The sequence below is a fragment of the Lathamus discolor genome, chromosome Z (genome assembly GCF_037157495.1).
Source record: "Lathamus discolor isolate bLatDis1 chromosome Z, bLatDis1.hap1, whole genome shotgun sequence".
NCBI classification, from domain to species: Eukaryota; Metazoa; Chordata; class Aves; order Psittaciformes; family Psittacidae; genus Lathamus; species Lathamus discolor.
The window spans coordinates 71,839,179-71,859,472 of record NC_088909.1 but is presented as its reverse complement, the minus strand read 5'-3'; the positions used below and the strand labels follow the sequence as shown (position 1 = coordinate 71,859,472).

Genomic DNA, 20,294 nt, shown 5'->3' with positions numbered 1-20,294 from the left:
TATCTGTAATTATTTTGTGTTCTTCATCATATGATACTGAAACTGGTAAGACCTCTTTAGATCCAAATAGCAGTCACTTTTTATTTAGCTATTAGCTGTCCATGAGAGACCACTGAAACCAGGGAGTCAGAAGAATGATTTGCAGTTGAGACTCATGAAATATGACAGCCTCTTTTGCCTTTTTTCACCAGAAAGCCACTGTTACTCTGTAATGCTGAGCATTTGGATGATATATTTGCAGCAAAATATTTGGTAGATACTAGTTTGAAATGTCCAGAGACTGTTTTGAGAAGCTAGTGTTCCAGAAGTGTTCAGCTTACCTGCCACTGTGTATAGTTTAGGACTGCTGGAAAGACTGGTGATAAGAAAGCTACAGATCACTCTATGCATTTGGTTTTAAGATGCCCCATTTCAAGGTTTAGTCACAGTTTAGTCTACCAGGAATTTCAGTCATACCTGTGTATTTCTCCTCAAAAGAAATGTTTAGCAGGTATACAAGAAAAGAAAATTGCTCACAGCCCACGGGCAATTCTGTTGTAATAGGCTCTGGTAGTCCTGTGGTCTAGGAGGTAGGTAGCAGACTTCTGTGAATAAATAAATAGTGTACTGAATTACCTGCTTAATATTTAACAATGGAGAGTATTTGCTGTTGTGTTCCTTGTGCACCCCAGTTTAGTGACGCACGCTTTCCCTTTAGAAATGGTCTGGACATCTACTTTGTGGAGAAGGTGTTGTGTCTATTTGATAAAAGCTGAAAAATTATCTCAGTGTCCTTTGAATAAATACAGCGAGATTTTTTTTTTTTATGTTTGTTACACAAATGAGATATGAATAATGGGCATATATTTTCACAATCTGTTTATCAGAAATTTTTTTAAACCAAAGCAGACCATCACTTACATATAGCCTTGTGAGGATGTCTTTTTAAATATAGTAGTAGTTAGAGCTGCACAACTGCAAGAAATGTGGCATGGTGGAAAAGTTTTATGTAGTAGATATCTCAGAATACAATAAAATATAATAGTGTAGAAACTGCAGAGAAGGTCTAAAAAAGCATCTTAAAAATGTCATAGAGCTTTGAGAATAGTGGCTTTCTTAGTTGTGGAAGTACAGAGACCTGCTGAGAAAAGCACTGAAAGACAAAAAAGCTCAGGTAGTTAAAGAGTATATCTGTCCTCTTGTGTCCAAAGAAGAGAAGGCGGCTGTCTCCTTTGCTTCTGCCATAATCAGGAGAAAACAGTGCTTTGAAGGGAGAAGTTCTCCATTTCAGAACTAAATTCCATGACCTTTTTCTGGCGTCTATTCAGATATACGTGGGGTTATAGATCTGAAATTCAAGTTTTGTTGACCTGCAGGGCATAGTTTGTTGCTGTGTGCCAACACTTTGGTTCTGCAAAGCCCTCTCATTGATGTTCGCAATCTCTGTTCCTCTGCAGACACTTGAGGTGGTGTCATGTTAGAATAAACCCTTATATAAAGTAAAACCATGTACATGGGTAGTTTGAATTTATGAAGTAGAAATTCAGAGCTGAAGACAAGCCTTTCAGATAGAACTGAGTTGCATTGTTTTGCTTCTGTCTTGGTTTTGATTACATGTATTTTATTTCAGCCTTTTAGTTCTCAGTTACAGGATTTTCTCAATTCTGATAACTCCAGAAGTGATGCATTTTCATGGAGATGAATTTGCTTCACTTCTTCCACAGCAGAAGCAATGTATTATTAACAAGGCAATAGACAAGTCTGTTTTAAATAATTAAGCAGGTTTCAGTAATAGATGAACTAAGCCGGGGGGGGGGGGGGGGGGAGGGGCAGGGTGAGGAAGGAGGGAGAAAGAAAAGAAACGAAACAGAGATGAGTTTGTATTGATAGGATATTTTCTTTTTCTGAGGAGACCTTTTTAAATCGTTGGCTGAGCACACAGAATACAGGTCATCTTTCTGTCATCTATGTGAGATCATAGTCTTAGTTAAAAAAAAAAGCACATCCAAAAACCCCAAACAAAAAATCATCAAAAAAAAAAATCATTTTAATATCCAGGGATGAAAGCTTTTTGTGCTAATTCATTGATCACACAGAAGAAAAATCTTTCGATTAGTCTCCGTGAAGACAGACAATCTCCAGATGAGTTATGGAATTTTAAATTACAGTGAGCACTGCATACCTAGCCCCTTTATTTTTGTTGTTGTTGTTGTTGGTTTTATTACGGTTTTTAATTATTGAAAGATTAAAGTAATTTCAAGTGATGTTTCTGTGCTGTTGAAAACTAGAACAGCACTTGGTACAGTTAAAGTCTCTTGAAAACCCTTGAGAGATCCACACTAATTTTTTCAGACTGACACATGAAGCTATATTCAAACTATGAGTTCAAGTGAAAGTGCAGTTAAGGAAGTCTACTTGAGAAAGAGAAGCAGCTAGCAGTGAACCAGCTTCCAGGAGCCCTGCTGTGCTGGCAGCCTTCCATCCAGCATGCATGCTGCTGAACGTACCCTACCCACACTGCATGTGTGTGTGATCTGGCGGGCAGTCAGAGTCCATACAGCCTAAGATTTTATTCAAAGAGAAGTTACCAACTTACAGTGTGCAGTTGTGGTACTGCATGCATGGTCCCCGCTATTGACTCGGGTGGCCAAGAAATGGGCAAAATAAAGCACCATCTTGCCTAACAGGCTCGGTTACATTTATTATTTGTTCATTCAGACTTTTCTGTCTCAGATCTAAACCTCCATGTATTAGAATCATAGAATCATAGAATAGTTAGGGTTGGAAAGGCCCTTAAGAGCATCTAGTTCCAGCCCCCACTTCTTAGGTATATTAGATATATTCTTAGGTATACTTTTATTTCGTATTTGGGACTTACTAATACAACAGTAACAGGTGGGGGTCTTTCTTCAAAGACTTTGACAGAGGTACACAGTCATTGCTTACGTCAAAATCTCTATTTTTGTAACTTCAGTTAATTTTACTGAGGAATTTCAACTCAGTGGTGGTGTGCAGACACTCATGGGCAGTGTGTTTGTTTTTAAAGAGGTAGTTTATTCAGAGCTCTTACTATTCAGTTTATTATTTCACATGGTAGACAGTCAGGTCTCTCAAGTGGGATTGTCAGTCATTGTCCAGATGGTGGCAATTGTCAGGAGGCTCCATCATGGCAGGGCATCATTAGCTGGATCAGGGGAGATTCCCCAAACTGAGACTCGCCAGACTGCTTTTGTTCTCAGGTCTTATGTGCAGCTGGTTTATGATCCTACATGGCCACTCTAGCACAGGTGATCCATTACTATAGTTTGCCTTAAGCTACACACAAAACACCTCCTTTGTTAACTGTATACATATGACTGTCTGTCATACACGACTTTATGTGCATGTGCAGGAATAGTTTCTGTTGACTACTGGGAAGTTTCTTATCCATATGCAGTTTGGTCCTTTTGCAGCAGAAACTGTGTGGGAGAGCTGTTGGGTCAGCCAGATGACCTGCCTGGATCGTAGTAGGGTAGTAGTTAGCACCCTCAAGTGATGAATTGTGCCTCTTACATATCCCAGGAAGAACCTGCTTGGGGAATCTCTGAGGCTGCCTGAAATTCCTGGATGGAGAGGTCATGTACCAATTTGTCCTGGTTTTACCAGGAGCCGTTTTGCTCCTTCTTAGTAACTGGTGCAAGCTCTGTGTTTTGACTTCCAGCCTGGGCAGAGAGCTGATAACACCGATTGGTTTTAATTGTTGTTAAGTAATGTTTATTCTGGCCAAGGACTTTGTGAGTCTCATGCTCTGCTGGGGACAAGGGGAGGCCAGGAGGAAGCAGAGACAGGACACCTGACCCAGACTAGCCAAAGAGGTATTCCATACCACAGCACGTCATGCCCAGGGAGGTAACTGGGAGTTACCAGGAAGGACACACTCTCTCTGGGGGGGTCGAACTCGTTCAGCCGTGGTATGGTATTCTCCAGTTACAGTAACAGCACCAGTTACTAAGAAGGAGCAAAAGGGCTCCTGGTAAAACCAGGACACAATTAGTCAAATGTGTTGCTCTGAAGTGAGCAGTTCAGTTGGTTTCCTTGTCTCAGGTCAGCTGGTATCACTTGCGCACAAAGTGGCCTGGGGCAAGTCCTGGACCACCCATCAGTTTGCTGTCTGGTGGATTAGTGCACTGGATATGTGCAGAGGCAGTTACATCTCAATTACAGTTACACCACAAGTACAGTCAAAGCTGAGTTTCATCCTTATGTCACAGTTATTAATTGATATATTGTGCCACAGTATGCCTGAATGTGTTCAGTAATTCTGAATTGGCTTTACTTTTTTCAAACTCTCCATTTTTAACAATGTAGTTAAAGCAAATTTAAACAAAGACAGTTGACAGTGATGTTTAGCTATATTGTAAGGAACTTTAGCATTCAGTTCCATTCTTTATGGGTACTTTTTGTTGTCTGAAAGCTATGAATATGTTGATGGTCTTGGTCTACATTTTAGTGAATAGAATTTGAACTGTTCAAATCACAGTAGACACTGCCACAGCATAGTTGTGATAAAAACAAAGACATTTACTGCCATACTTGTGCTGTACTGGACAGTGCTTGTGAAATTATACTTGCATGTGGGACCTAAATGTTTTCATATTGCTTTGACGTTTGCCTAATGTGTATGGGTACCTTTTTATCACTAAAATAAAATAAATTTAAAAGCCTTGCCTTATCCACTTGCCTACTCTCAACTAATGTACAGGAAGACAATATTTGCCATTCCTCTGCCAAGAAGCCTTATGTAGATATTAGTGTCATGTAAATAATGGCCTTTTGTTTAAGTGAATCTTGCATTACTGAAGTATTTATTGATTTCATGCCCTTTGTCCCAGCCTTGTATGTGATGACGTGACCCACTAGGTTATACTCTTCTAAGATATGCTGCTGATAAGAGCAGGTAAAACAACACTGCTTTTATAGAGCAAGAGCCTCATGAGCTGTTCAGTAGCCAGCTGGATCTGTATAAGTTAAGTGCTGCACAGTCCTCTTCTGTTACAAGTTCTGTTACTAAATCCCTCTGCACAATAGCAAGGAAGATTTCTCAGGTGGAGTGAGTTGCATGTTAGTTAGAGTCAAACAACACCAAAACTGAAATGGAGAATTTTTGGATATACCAGGTTGAGTATCGTAAAAAAAATGTAAGTACCGATTTCAAGAGGACAAATGGGGTGAATAGTGCCTTTTTTGTTGCTGCAGCTAAGGAAAGACTTTGTAATTCCATTGATGAACCTCTTTGTGTAATAACAGCATGCTTTCCATGAACTTACTGTATGTCTTCTGACAGCATTTTTCTTAGTCTTCTAGAACTTGTTTTGTTAACAGACAATGATGCAGTCACCAAGAGTTTAGACTTCAGTTGAAGTGTTTTGAAGAGTTGCGCAACTTCTCTATCCACTATGATGTATCAAAATATTTCTTGTTATTGCTGTGACTGCATTCTTTCCTTGTGCATGTATATGGTACCTCTAAAATACATTTTGATGCGGAGGAGAATTGAGTTCTTATTCTTCAGAGACTGAACTTTTTTGTACAGATGTCTTTGGGGACAGCTCTCATGTGATGTCATGTAGCAAACTTTATAGGATGTTTGATATTTAGGTTTGTAGGGGTTTTGGTTTGGTTTTTTGTTTTCTGTTTTTTCGCCAGAAAACATTTGAGCAGACATTCAAACAGAGCACATGGAAAGCCATGTGATTGTTTTAATGGTTGCTTAATTCTGATACTCTGTCGATGCAAATAGCTGAGTAAAGTTTTTTGTAGTGCTACTGGAGTAGCTGCTAATGCATTTTAAATGATGCAGAATTTATTAATGTCAGCAGCTAACTGGTTTAAATAAATAATGTATTTTTACCACTTTAGTATGTGAATACAAGAGCTTTTGGGCATTTAAAATAACTTTTTGTTTGTGGAGACATTTGATGCTGAAAAAATATGTTTTACTTTGTTTCTTTGCTATTTAAAACTCAATCCTACAATACTCCACTGTCATTATTAGGTTGAGAGTATTTCCCATCTTTTGTATTTAATTTTAATATGGAAATGCTGTGTAACTGTGGGGAATGTGAGCGCTATGAGGACCATTCATCAAGTCAATAGGAGTTGCCATTTGTGCAGCTGGGACACTATGTAACTCTGTAACCAGAGTTGCAGAGCAAGTCCTGGGATCCTGTATCTCTCCCACAGCCCCTATGTGAATGCAGCAAACATTCAGTCTGATGGCCCACTTCTGTGTCCTAGGGACCATTTCACAGCTACATATGGTCAGAGACTGTTGTAAGCTGCATGTCCTTTTTACCCTGTAGTTGTAACTCAGAATACAGGGAGGTGAAAGGACTGTGCTTATATCTGCATAATGAAGAATTGTTTCTTAACTGTTTAGAAGCCTTTATTAGTTAATTATAATTATAATATTTAGTAATTATTGAAGATAGACCTTTTAACAATGTGAGGGTAAAGAGAAATAGGAGGAGAATGGAATTCTACTTTCTTGGTTTGTTCCGTATCTGTGAAGCTAAGCTTGCAATTCTTAGTTGGGTTTTGTGGGGTTTTTTTCATTATTGTTGTTCTTATTTTTGTTTTTCTTTTGGATACTATTTCAAAGAACTCAGTGTTTTAGCTGGAGTGGAGGCATAGCAGAAGGGAATTGCTAGATTGCAGCTGCTGCCAGCTCCGAGCACTGGAAGCATAGCTCTTTTGTGGTATGATCCTTGGCTTAGAGAAAAGTCGTATCACATAAATGCTTGTGAAACCAGGTATGGTATTTGATGGGTTTGCCATCAGTGTTGAACTTCTGAGCTAGCAAGCTAGGGCCAAACTCCTTCTGTCAAAGGAGAGTGCAGAATGGCAGGACTGCTGGGGTAAACACCCAGCCTGTATAGCTAAAATACTAAACCTTCCTTTGAGAATTCACATTTTGGCATGCACACTGACATGTTTTGCAGGTATGTCCTTAAGATTGGCCTTTAAATATGCCTGCTGGGTTAAAGCTTTGTACTGTCTTCCGTTTTGATCACTTTCATTAATACCACACTCTGTGTTCTTGTGACATACCCCAATAATATTCCCCCTGGTCTGGACTGAATATACCTCACTACAGCTTTTTAGTGTCACCAACATTCATTAGGAATTGACTATAATTAAAATAGCCTTTCCCGAGGCATTATTTCCTTTTACCAGGATACTTGCTGAAGGATCATATAGATCTAGATATTCCATAATATTGTTTTTCTGTGCTGTTCCCTTTGTTTTCCTGTTATGTCATTCTTTACGATCATGAATGACTAGGGGAGAACTGGAAGGACAGTTTCTCCACTGAATTGTTTACAGTGAAGGAAGAAAAATGAGGAAAGCTGACCTAAAGAGCATGTATAGTACTGAGATCGTGGTATGAACTGTGAAATATTTTCCAAATTTGCACTCTAAGGTGAAGAATCATAGTCCTTGATTACACTGGTATTGAATAGTCCTTGAATATATTCTAATTAAGCCCTTGAATACATTAGTAATACCTTGTACAATTTATAAAAGCTGTTTTCTGAAATGACGGATTGATATTTGTGGACAATCACTGTAGCCTACCTCTTCTCAGATTAGATTAGTTTAGCACTTCAGATTAATTGTAACTGAGCACATGTGTGCTTAGGGAGAAATTACAGTCTTTTCTTCACTCTCCTCAATTTGACAACTAAGTAATCTTTAGCTGAATCCCTGTGTTCTGATCATGGTCAACTCACCTGTCTTACCACAGCTTCCTTACTTGGTGACTTTTCTTTCCTAGCATGTGAGAGCTTAGGACATAGGTTTATATTGCCTGCAGCCTTCAGTAAAATCAGCCCAATACCAATATCAGATGATCCTCCATTCACCTTGCAAAAATACAATTTCATGGCACACTTTTTTGCCGAGTGCTGGGTGTACAGCTTTTATTTTTCTGAATGTTTAATTGCTTATATTACTGACAAATAAACACTTTTTTTTTAAAGATTTAGCTGTTGAGAGTGAGTCCACTGAGATATTGATATGTGATCATCATGAGAAAAAGCAAGGGTTACATTTTTAAAGTGTTTATCTTGGTTTTTGGTTTGTTTGGTTTGGTTTTTTCCTATTATTATTATTATTACTTTCATTATCATTGTTCTGGCTTTTCTGTTTTTCACCCTCATCTCTTATTTCCATTGCCAAGTCAGAAGAAAATATGAAATAAGAATTTCTACGTTGGTTGTTCAGATTATTGTTGATTTTCTTGTCATGTTTAGTCTCCATCTCCAGATTCCTCTTCACCTCGGGGTGCTGAATCAAGCAGGCAACATCAGCAGGAGGCCTCCACTAATAAAGAGGTAAAGTGAAATCTTTCTAAAGTCTTGTTCATGCTGCTTATGCTTTTTTATCTTTCTTGCCCCCTTGTACCTGTGCAATCCCTTCTCTTCTTCCAAAGTTGCAACAGACCCAAAAAGCTGTTTTGTTGCTCCTTTTCCCTTAAGCTTGCCTGGCTGTCTGACTGAATTTCAACATACTTAAGACTGTTTATCCTAGCATTTCTGAGTCTGTGTTCGGCAGCCACTCAATTTATTAATCAGGCTGGGAGGTATTGATTTATCAAACAGCTAAATCATCTCAGTTTCAGAGACAAAGGAAATCAGCCCTTTTGGTTTTTCCCTGCAGAATGTCTTCCTGCCAAGAAAAAAAATGTTTCTCAGCCAGATGAAAAAGCTTGCTTACATGACATTAATTAGGTCATAACTTATACTGCTTAATGTTTTGCCATTGTGGAAACTGGCTTGTCTGTGATTCATAGTCAGAACTTATTTCCAGGCTCCTTAAAATAAAGCTAAATACTTTATTGCTTACCAACACAAAGTGAGATGTGTGAGTAGAACTCACAGTGTGAAAAGAAAATAGTTTGGCATTAAGTATTCGGATTAGTATAGAATGGCTGGCTCTGTAAGCAAAAATATCTGCAAATATTTGGTTTGTTGCCTTTTGTTCTTTAAATTTCAGAAAAATGTAGGAACTGTAGTCTAACAAGATACCATATTGTTACTGATAGCAATGCATGAGTTATGTTGCACAGTGAAAAAAATTGATCTACTGTAACTGGAAATACTAATTAAAATGGAAACACTAACTAGTAATCCATTATTTCTTTCTTCTTTTGCTATTGTCAAGGGATAAAAAAGCTTGTAACATGCAGGTATTTGTGCCAGTCTGTATTTGTGTTTAGAAAATAATGAAAGGTTTCAAAAGACTTCAGAATCTCATATTAAAGCCCTTAAAAATAGATAGTGCCATTAAATTTTCATCTTCTGTATTGTTAGCTTGTTAAAGCCTTTAGCATTCTTCTGTATAGATTTTTGTCACCTCATATATATTGTAACTTTTAGCAGGTTTTAGGCACCAATAAACTTAGCCAAAGGAAGAAAATAAATAAGACACTACTTATTTCAGTTTTTAAGTTGTGTTCACACGTAGTGTCAGAGGTGGTAAACCAGGTTTCACAGTAGAATCTCTCAGGCTGTTTATTTCCCTTATATGAGCAATAGTTCCTGCTGTAGTACTTCCAAGGCAAGAACAGCAGTGATAAAGCAGCATCGTAATTTTGGGGAATGACTTTTAGGACTTAGTAAAACCTTTTTTTTTTTTGATATAAATTTTATAATAGTAGGTAGCAATGAGGCTAGCAAGAGAAATGAAACATTAATGACTTTGATATTTCATTATTCATGGATATGTAAAATTAAAAGGTGTAGGTTTCCTCCTATTGGTAACTTTACCTATTACTTTGCCTGTTCTTGTGGTCTTAGTAGAGTGTCTTTCATCCTGGGTAATGAATAAAAATTGCTTGATTGTGTAAGGTTTTACAATAAAAGCATATGTGATGACAGTTTACATCTCTCTGCCCTGAAGAGAAGTTGCATCAGCTAGTAGATTGCTGAAGGGCTGTTAAATCTGTAGTAACAGACTGCGTTCACTCTGCTTAAAAAAAAAAAGAAGAAAATACTTTGGAAAGTGCATTTATATGCATGAACTGTCTGGTGCATAGGGGATTTGCCTTTTAGGTCTGTCAGAACCAAGTGGTTGAATCTCCCTCTTACCACTGCACCTCTAGTACTTACAGACAGTTTTTAAAGCCTGTATGGTTAGATGGTCCAGTAAAAACATTCATCTGAAGAGATGAAAGAGACAGATATGAAAAGACATGTCAGTGCTCTGACAGAAGCTTAAGGGCTTCGGCAGTGGGGGGTCACTGTTTATGGGCATCTTTATTTATGCTAGTGCAATCTCTGATGGAGAGCTTTCTTGGTTTCACAGTACAGGTTAGTCAATTTCATGAGGAACAGCAAGTACTTAGAGGCTGCACAGGCTCTGCTGTCCATCACACACGTTTTGCTTTCATTTCACGAATCTTATTTTATACAAGTTGAGCATCACTGATTGAAAAATATAATTTGCTATTCCTCTTCTATTTGTTACAATGGAAAAGACTTCTTGGGGTTACTCAACAGACATGCCACATAACTGTGACCTTCCTAGTTTACCTGGCTTTTTCCACCAGTACACAGAACCTAATAAGCTGCCTGACATAAAGGAAAATAATCTGGTGTGTATTTCAATATATATTGTCTGGAAATATACTAGAAGATGTCTAAGATACTATGCATTATTCTAGATTTTCTTTTAATAAAACTGTATTAAGCATTGGAAGAGTTACTGATACAGTCAGTGACAGGTTCAATGGCAAGCTTTGTAATACTCACTATCCTCACTTATCCAGACTTTCCAAAATTCTTACCTGCAATACGTATGATAGCAGCTGATATTTCAGTATCTCTATTACCATCTCTATGTTCCCATATAGAATTTTCTTCGATAAATTTTTCTATGTGGTTTATGTATTGATCATGACAAAATGGTGAAGCTTACTGAAAGTTATCTTTCAGGTGTTCAAAGTGTTAGCCATAGAGTCTTTCACACAAAATAGCAGTTGCAAGTAAAGTCTTAGACTATAAACTGCGTATTTACATATGAAAATCAATATGTTTTTTATTTTTTTACCTTTTATGTAATTGAAGCTACCAGGTGTAGTTTTGTGAGTGATATAATGTAAGCACAGTTGATGGTCAAGTGCTAGTGAATTCAGTTATCCCACAGAATACAGGTTGCTTCCTAACCTGTTGAAATATAGAAAGCTTTTTAGTGCAAGGGCTGCACATGCAAGGGATACATCTAAGAACAGTCCTGCTGAAAGATAGGATTAGCGTAATGAGTAACAGAATTTTCTTAATGAATGGGTGACTGGGCTGATGGTTTCAGTTATGAAAGCCATGTATTTAGTATAGCATAATTTTGTATATTCCTGTATGTATTTATTCCTAGTTGGAAGATCCAGTGTCTTTGAGATATGACGCATTTTTGTGCAACTTATTGATAGTAAAAGTAGAACATCTATTGGTAGCAGTTGGTATACTACTGAACATCAACAAGTAACTGAAAATTGGGCTTAGTATGTTTCCTGATAAAGACAGAAATCGAATGCATCGTTTAACTCTAGTAGATGCTTAGATTTTTAAAATACTAAATCAAATAATAAATCTTCATAAGTGGTCATCTTCCTTTGTTCATAACTATGACTGATTAACTTTTTAATTTTTTGGCGTATTTGTGCCTGCTCTGTTCTGTTTGAAATCCTTTTTGTCTTAATTACAGTCCAGAAAAAGTTTGGCTTCATTTCCAACCTATGTTGAAGGTAAGATAGTTCTACAATTTCTAAATCTAAATGTTTTTTAATATAAAAAAAAACTCCAGTATTTGTAATGTAAAAAATTTTATTTGCTGAAAAAGAAAAGGGTTGGGTATATTTATTTAGATTAAATTGTGTCCAGTTCTGGAATCTGAGCTAAATCCTACTATTCTCTTTCAGAAGTTCAGACTTTTTAGAGTTTAATTCATAAGTTTTGTGTCATTTCTGCTGGGTTTTTTTTAATCAGTATCACTTATAACAGCACAGATTTTTTTATGGTATTCACACAATACACATAAATGTGTGTGGACAAGGAAAGTAGGCTAGGCATGAAGACTGTAGTGCTCTTTCCAACACTGATTGATTAATCCAGAATTGATTAATTGGATTAATTGGCAGGCCTGCAGGTGCTGCTTTACAGCTACTTGTCCTCCAGTTAAACAGTGCTTACTGTCTTAGGGTTAAGGTTGCATTTGTACAAGTGCTTAATTTGTTCAGAACAATGTGAAAGAGCAAGTTGCCTACAGCATGAACTGCTAACTTTTTTATGAGTGTTGTGGTTTGAGCCCAGGCAGTAACTCAGAACCACGCAGCCGCTCACTCACTCCCCTTCACTTCCTCCCCCCACTCCCAGAGGGATGGGGAGGAGAATCAAAAGAATGTTAACTCCCATGGGCTGAGATAAGAACAGTCCAGTAGCTAAGGTATAACACAAATCACTGCTGCTACCACCGATAATAATGATGATAAAGGAAGAGAATACAATGCTCACCACCTGCTGACTGATACCCAGCCTGATCCAAGAAGTGATCTAGCCCTTCTGGGTAACTGCCTTCAGTTTATATACTGGGCATGACGTGCTGTGGTATGGAATACCTCTTTGGCTAGTTTGGGTCAGGTGTCCTGTCTCTGCTTCCTCCCAGCTTCCCCTCCTCCCTGGTAGAGCATGAGACTCAAAAAGTCTTTGGTCAGAGTAAACATTACTTAGCAACAACTAAAAATGTCAGTGTTACCAGCGTTGTTCCCAGGCTGAAAGTCAAAAACACAGCACTGCACCAGCTACTAAGAAGGAGAAAAATGACTGCTACTGCTGAACCCAGGGCAACGAGTCTGCATTTTGAGTATACAGGAAGACTGCATGCTGTAAAACCCAGTTATTTTGTTATGAGAATATGACAGAAGGAGAAAATTTGAAGTTTCATTTGCCTTTTTTTATCCCTGGCAGTGGTAGCTCCAATCAAGCATTTCATCATATGCTTCATGAAATGCCAGAAATACAGTTGATACTGTAGATCATTTAGGCTGTCTTGGAAGTCCTTGAATTGCTTTACAGTGTGCTGTGTCTAAGTGATTATGTGGTAGTTCTCTTTAGACTACAAATTAATCACTTGTTTAGACATCATCATATAAACTGCATACTTTGGAGTCTGTGGCCGGAATGTCAGCTAATGTAGATTTTGTATATTATCTTGAAACTAGCTGAGATGTGGAATTTTGCAGCAATGAAGGATCTTTCTTAGAACTGAAATTCATCTGCTAGTGGTAGCCCTGTCTGTCAAGGGCTATCTTAAATAATATTCCCCTCCTTAGAAAGAAAAATAACATTATAAACTAAAATTTTCTTAGCCACTGATCCAGTGCAAAATTCCTTACAAAAGATAGTATTTCCATTTTTATGCACTAGCAGTACAAGAAAAACTTCTAGCAGCTATCCTACGCTTTCATTCAGATAATAATTTCATTGTCAGAGGTAATAAATGGAGAGGTTTTTCAAAAGGCAGTGCTGTCTGTGTGTTCACCTCTGATGAAAATGTGGCACATACCTTTTTTTGGTTTTCATATGCTTCCTTCTGGGATCTTTATCTACACACTTGTCCATATTAATGGGGTTTGTGTTTTGGTCAGAAATCATACTGTAAAGGGGTTTGTACCCTTTATAGTGAAGGGGTGGAAGCAGTGAAAAGGCCTTGACATATAGAGTATCAACAACGCTTAAAATGCTGTATGGTTTCAGGACTGGAGGAGTGTACGTATATGTAGTTCTTCCAGATGCATGAATTTCTCGAAAAACAAAAAAAACACATTTCTTTGTGTCATGTACTTGGAAGAGACTTGTTAATTTTGAGAGTTTTCCAGATACATAGTATCTGAACAAATTCTGCACACTGGAGATGAGCATCTTAAAATTACTAGTCATAAACTTTAAGATTTAAAGAAACCACAAAGGAGACAAGCTTGCTCGTAAGATTTATACATCTCCTTCTGGATGTATATTTATCAGTGTGATATTAATCTCCAGTTCTTTCTTTTGTTGTTTTAATCTTAATAATGACTTGCATTTCTTTGGGGCCCCTGCTTATTTTGAGGGGTCATTAATCTCTTCTGTTATAGTTAGAACAAAATTGGCATTTTGAGTAATATTAAACTTGAAGCCCGATCTTCTTATATCTGAAGATGACCCTTGAACAAGTAAAAGCTCTGTTCTGATATTGTAGGGTTTTTTGCTGTCTTCTTAGAGTAATAAAAGGCAAATCTTAAAGAGTTTGGTTTTCTGATGATAAAATGTGGGCATTTTTACCATTAGCAGTCTTTTAAGATTATTTGCATTTTCACTTGTTCTGAACATCAGCTGTTTTTTCCTTACTTCTGAGAAAATTAGAAGCTGCTTCAGTTAACCAAACTCCCTATTGGATCATGAAAATTTTAACATGTAGCAAGGAGTCAAAATAAAACATTTTTTTACGTACAATTTTTAGATATAATTGCCAAACACCAGAACGCTTACAGATCATAAATTCTGCTCTGTAAGGATTTGCATTGTTAGGCACTGAACACTTCATCACCCTCTAACTTTCCACAAAAGTTGATGAGAGTCAGATAATTAAGAAACTGTGGAACTAAAGAGTTGTTTTGCCATCATGCTTTCTGTTTACCAACATTATAATTTAACTCTAAACTTTACCTCAATATCCTTGTCAAGAATGAGTGATTCTTAAAGGTCTATGGCATAAAAGTACTTTGCTTAATTGAGCAATCAGTCTTCTTGGTAAGGAGAGATGTGTTGTACCTGTAAAGCATCCCTGGGAGTTTGCTCTGCCTGTTGTACTAACTGCAGCTAATGCACAAGTGAGCAAGTGGCTGGTGGCTGTTATTAAATTGCACCCTTCCTCTTTCTGTTTATGACTGTCGATCTTAGAATTGCAAGCCTGGTTTTGGTGGATGAGGGGTGAACTGAGTAACTGTGTATGTCCCTTTGTAACAGTGAAAGCCCACAGAGATTTTGCTCCAGGGTGATCCCTGCTCACAAAAGAATGAGCTATTCTGAGAAACAAGCTGCATTAACAATTACAGCTTTTGCTGGAGACATGATGTTTGCATGATCAGATTTTAGTAGCAGGGGCACTACAGGGATGGCTTCTGTTGGAAGCAGCTAGAAGCTTCCCCAGTGTCCAGCAGAGCCAATGCCAGCCAGCTCCAAGATGGACCCACGGCTTTCCAAGGCTGAGCCCATCGGTGATGGTGAAAGCCCCTCTTGGATAACATATTTAAGAAGGGGGGGCGGGAACTGTACAACAGTAATTGCAGTCAGAGAGAGGAGTGAGAACATGTCAGAGAATCAGCTCTACAGACACCAGGGTCAGTGCAGGAGGGGAGGAGGTGCTCCATGAACTGGAGCAGAAATTCCCCTACAGCCAGCAGTGCAGACCATGGTGAGGCTGTGCCCCTGCAGTCCATGAAGGTCCATAGTGGAGCAGATTCCACCTGCAGCCCATGGAGGACCCTACGCTGGACCAGGTGATGCCTGAAGTAGGTTGTGACCACATGGAGAGCTGGAGCAGGCTCCTGGCAGGACCTGTGAATGCATGGAGAGAAGAGCCCAAGAAGCAGGTTTGGTGGCAGGACTTGTAACCTTGCAGGGTATCCGTGCTGGAGCTAGTCTGTTCCTAATGGTCTGCTGCACCCTATGGAAGGGATCCATGCTGGAGCAGTTTGTGAAGAGCTGCATACAATGGGAAAGACTCATGTTGACGAAGTTGATGGAGGACTGTCTCCTGTGAGTAAAACGCCATGCTGGAGCAGGCAGAGAGTGTGAGGAGTCCTCCTCTGAGGAGGAAAGAGCAGCAGAGACAACATGTGATGAAGTGGTGAACTGACTTCAACCCCTGTTCCCTGCCCCCCTGCACCACTGGAGAGGAGGAGGTAGAAGCCTGGGGAGTGAAATTGAGTCCAGGAAGAAGAGACGGATCAGGGAACAGTGTTCTTATGATTTCATTTTATTTCATGTTAGCCTAATCTGATTTGACTGGTAATAATCTCCCCAAGTCAAGTCTGTTTTCCCTGTGACAGTGAATGGTGAATGATCACTCCCTGTCATCTCAACCCACAAGCCTTTCATTATGTTGTTCCTCCCTGTCTAGTGGGAGAGGGCGAGTGATAGAGTGGCTTTGGTAGGCATCTGGCATCCAGCAAAGGTCAACCCACCACAGATGTGAGCATTTGGTTGGTATTTTGTACCTTTGAAAGTACTGGTTGCTATGTCATCATGCTAAACTGAAGTATTTTAGAGGAGGATTTGCAGCTATCAGGTACAAGCTCAAGTTGTCGGAGTGCTACTGGTTTGCTGTGGTTCAGCATGATTTTCTTCAGTGACTGCTTTCCTGTATTACAGTTCCTGGACCTTGTGATCCTGAAGACTTAATCGATGGAATCATTTTTGCTGCCAATTACCTTGGCTCAACTCAACTGCTTTCTGATAAAACTCCCTCCAAGAATGTGAGAATGATGCAGGCTCAGGAAGCTGTCAGCAGGATCAAGGTGAGGAATAATTCCTGCTGCTTCTCATACGGATGCTTTAAGGTTGTGGGTATAAACTTATTATGTATGCAGTAGTTTTTTCATGTGAGGCTGTCTGGATTTTCAGAAAGGTTAAGTGCCTCATCTTTCTTTCTGCGAAAATAAATCATGTATTTAATGCTGCTTTTTGGAAGAGGATTGATAAGGAAAAGTTACTAAATAGTTTTAATTCCCTACAGTAATACTTGTGCTGTGTATGCTAAGTCAGAATCTGAAGTGAGTGGTGGTCTAAGTTATATATGACTTGGATGTTGAGGGAAAATAGGCTTAGGGTATAACTAATAAGTACTGCAGCTGCTTCTGGCTTGGCACTTGATGGAACTGGTAGCGTGTTAATTGCTGCAGTTATTTTTGGCCCTGCTATGGATGCTAGTTTCTCTTACCATATCACTATGAGCTGATTTAGAAAGAAAAGGAAATCCTGTGATGGTGCAGAGATGTATGGAAAAAAATAATTTAGCATGTAGTATGTTGGTTTTGTCCATTGAAATTAAAGTGTATGGATGAAGTAGTACGTGGTTGTAGAAGATGCTGCAATATTGCCACTACCCATACATGACTGGATGGTAGGCACACAGCTTCATCTTCTGCTAATTCAGCTAACCAACACAATCTCAGCTGAAAATTTTCCTTAGTTTAATATCTGTCTGTTCTTCTTTTGCATAGTTTATATTGGATTCCAACTCAGACTCTGTCTGCAATTGTATAAAAGAGAGAGGAAGAGAGACAGCATGTTATCAGCATGGCTGTTAGCACTGTCTATTAAGTTGCTGATCCTTCTTACTATTCCTTCAGATGTTTGACATGCCAGGTGTACAGTTTGGTTTGTGTTTGAAACTTTGACAGGGAAGCTCCACCTAGAACTGTTGAGACACCTCCAGAAACTGTAATTTTCTTGATGTTCAAATACGTAAGTTCTTGTAACCTTGCCTCTGAAAATCACTGACATCTAGCATTTTCGAGGAGGCAGGGATATAGCCTTTCTGTTACAGATAAGTCACTTTCTGCTCTCTCTGTGGAAGTTTCATGCAATAATGGCCTTTTGAAAAAAGAAACATTTATCTGTGTTCATTGGAGACTCTGAATTCAGTGGCATGTTTTAAAAGGATTTTTCACTCAGCTCTCTCAACTCTGGCAGGTCTTGGTGGGTTCTTCACAAAACTACAGTGGAGACTTCCCCCTACACACTGTGCTTCTTTACTGCTCTGGTTGCAAGTAAGGCTCTGCCTCTCTAATAGTCCCCTTGGCCGCATGGTAGCAAAAATGTCTGATTTGAATGCACAGGAAACTAAAGGTAAGGTAGAGAAAGGAGTGAAGTAAGGGCTTCAGTGAGGCGGGGTCTAAGAGGCTGAAAGAAAAGATTAGCATCAGCTCTCCTAGGAAACTAGTATCAGCAGTTGGACCTGGGGCTGGACAGGAGGTTTGCACCTAGGAGGTAAAGTTTGGCCGGGGGTAGGCAGTAGGCAAAGATTGAAGGGACGTACTAGAGAAAAATGGAACATAATTGATTCAAAGCAGGCCCAGGAGGTGGAAGAGTGTAGAATCTCCCTGCTGCGAACTGTATTTCTTGGAAAATCATTAACAAAATAAAGTTCTTTGTGAAGATTCTATTATGCCTCAGCACTGCTGTGCCCCAAAACAGAAGAAATCTGTTCAGCTCATTTTACTCATAAAGCTCATAATTTATACATCCATAAAAATCAGCAGGCATGCATGTTCTTGGTTGTAGTAAATTTGTCTTGAGATGGAGGCCCAAGGAGTTGCATTATTGACCAGGTTAGACCCTAGCTGGTATGCATAATTTTCTTAAACTGTAAGTGTATTTCAGCAAATTACTGGCTTACTGCATGGCACTCAATACCATTGTACACTGCTTTTCTGATTCCAGGTGAAGCTCAGGCAATGCAAATTTACCTCCCTGTACATTAGGGTCTTTGATTTATTGGGGTTGGTTTGGGCTGGTTTTGTTGCTTAAAGCTAAACTTTTATATTGAGAAATTCATTATGACAGATGGGAGTTCTTGCTGCCACATTTGTCACTGCATAAAATAGCCTTTAGCCCAAATGTGTAAAATATTGCTCACAAAATGAGTATAATACTTGTGCCCTACTCATGTTTGTTTACAAAATGTGTTAGATGTTGCATATGAAACATTTCTCTGAAATTAAACAAAGGTTATTTATTAAGAATGAACTTTTAAAACTTTGCAGACTTGAAGTTAAGAGTATTAAAAAGGTGGGAGAAAGCTTTGTTTAAGGCCTGCTATGTACACATACCTTTCATATGAGCATATTTTGTATTTAATAATCTCTATGATGCTTTCTTTTAACAGAGCCTTCAGAGCACATATTCATTCATTTAGAATATGAATAGATTTTGAAAACAATTCTTCATGCTGCTTCTTTAAATAAGTAGCTATCAGTTAAAAGTGCAAGAGTATTTTTGCCTGGGTTTTCATCTCTGTGAAGTCCAACTAAGTTGAAAGAGATACCCTCCTTTGAAGGCACTCATCAGATGTAGCTATTTCATATTTCCACTGGGAGGTACTTTTAGGAAAGGCATTTCACCATATTTATTTTCTCAGATAGCACAGAAAGAAATATCTTTTTACATTTTACTTGGAATGCATCCATAATACTTGTAGCACAGAAAAGTTGACGTTCATGGTTGCAATTCACAGCTGATCTGCATTGTAACATTTAACATGTGAACTAAAGATTAACTTTTCTTTTTATTTTTCATCAGCACATTTGACCTGTGTGAGAGGTTTGAACATTTTTAGATAACAACAGATTTAATTACTGAATGTAATTAAAGATCATACCCATATGTGGGAATAGTTTAATATTCTGCACATTTTGTTTGCTCAGTGTTATCTTGGTGTTCACTGAGTGGCAGTACATTTTTTGTATAGGTTAAATGGGCTTGAGTATAGAATCATAGAATAGTTAGGGTTGGAAAGGACCTCAAGATCATCTAGTTCCAACCCCCCTGCCATGGACAGGGACACCTCACACTAAACCATCCCACACAAGGCTTCATCCAACCTGGCCTTGAACACTGCCAGGGATGGAGCACTCACAACCTCCCTGGGCAACCCATTCCAGTGCCTCACCACCCTAACAGGAAAGAATTTCCTCCTTATATCCAATCTAAACTTCTCCTGTTTAAGTTTTAACCCATTACCCCTTGTCCTGTCATTACAGTCCCTGACAAAGAGTCCCTCCCCAGCATCCCTATAGGCCCCCTTCAGGTACTGGAAGGCTGCTATGAGGTCTCCACACAGCCTTCCCTTCTCCAGGCTGAGCAGCCGCAACTTCCTCAGCCTATCTTCATACAGGAGGCGCTCCAGTCCCCTGATCATCCTCGTGGCCCTCCTCTGGACTTGTTCCAACAGTTCCATGTCCTTTTTATGTTGAGGACACCAGAACTGCACACAATACTCCAGGTGAGGTCTCACAAGAGCAGAGTAGAGGGGCAGGATCACCTCCTTCGCCCTGCAGGTCACGCTTCTTTTGATGCAGCCCAGGGTATGGTTGGCTTTCTGGGCTGTGAGCGTACACTGCCGACTCATGTTCATTTTCTCATCGACCAGCACCCCCAAGTCCTTCTCCGCAGGGCCACTCTGAATCTCTTCTTTGCCCAGTCTGTAGCCATGCCTGGGATTGCTCTGACCCAGGTGTA

General features: G+C 39.0%; 1 protein-coding gene across 6 annotated transcripts in view; it reads left to right on the top strand.

The window, feature by feature from the left end:
• Window positions 1–20,294, top strand: part of APBA1 (amyloid beta precursor protein binding family A member 1) — a 91,335-nt gene that overhangs the window by 56,271 nt on the left and 14,770 nt on the right. For all 6 annotated transcript variants that reach the window (XM_065661252.1, XM_065661253.1, XM_065661248.1 and 3 more), the window contains 3 exons: window positions 8,274–8,354; window positions 11,722–11,761; window positions 16,425–16,570. In XM_065661252.1, coding sequence (XP_065517324.1) covers window positions 8,274–8,354; window positions 11,722–11,761; window positions 16,425–16,570 — 267 coding nt within the window. The remainder of the gene's footprint in view (window positions 1–8,273; window positions 8,355–11,721; window positions 11,762–16,424; window positions 16,571–20,294) is intronic.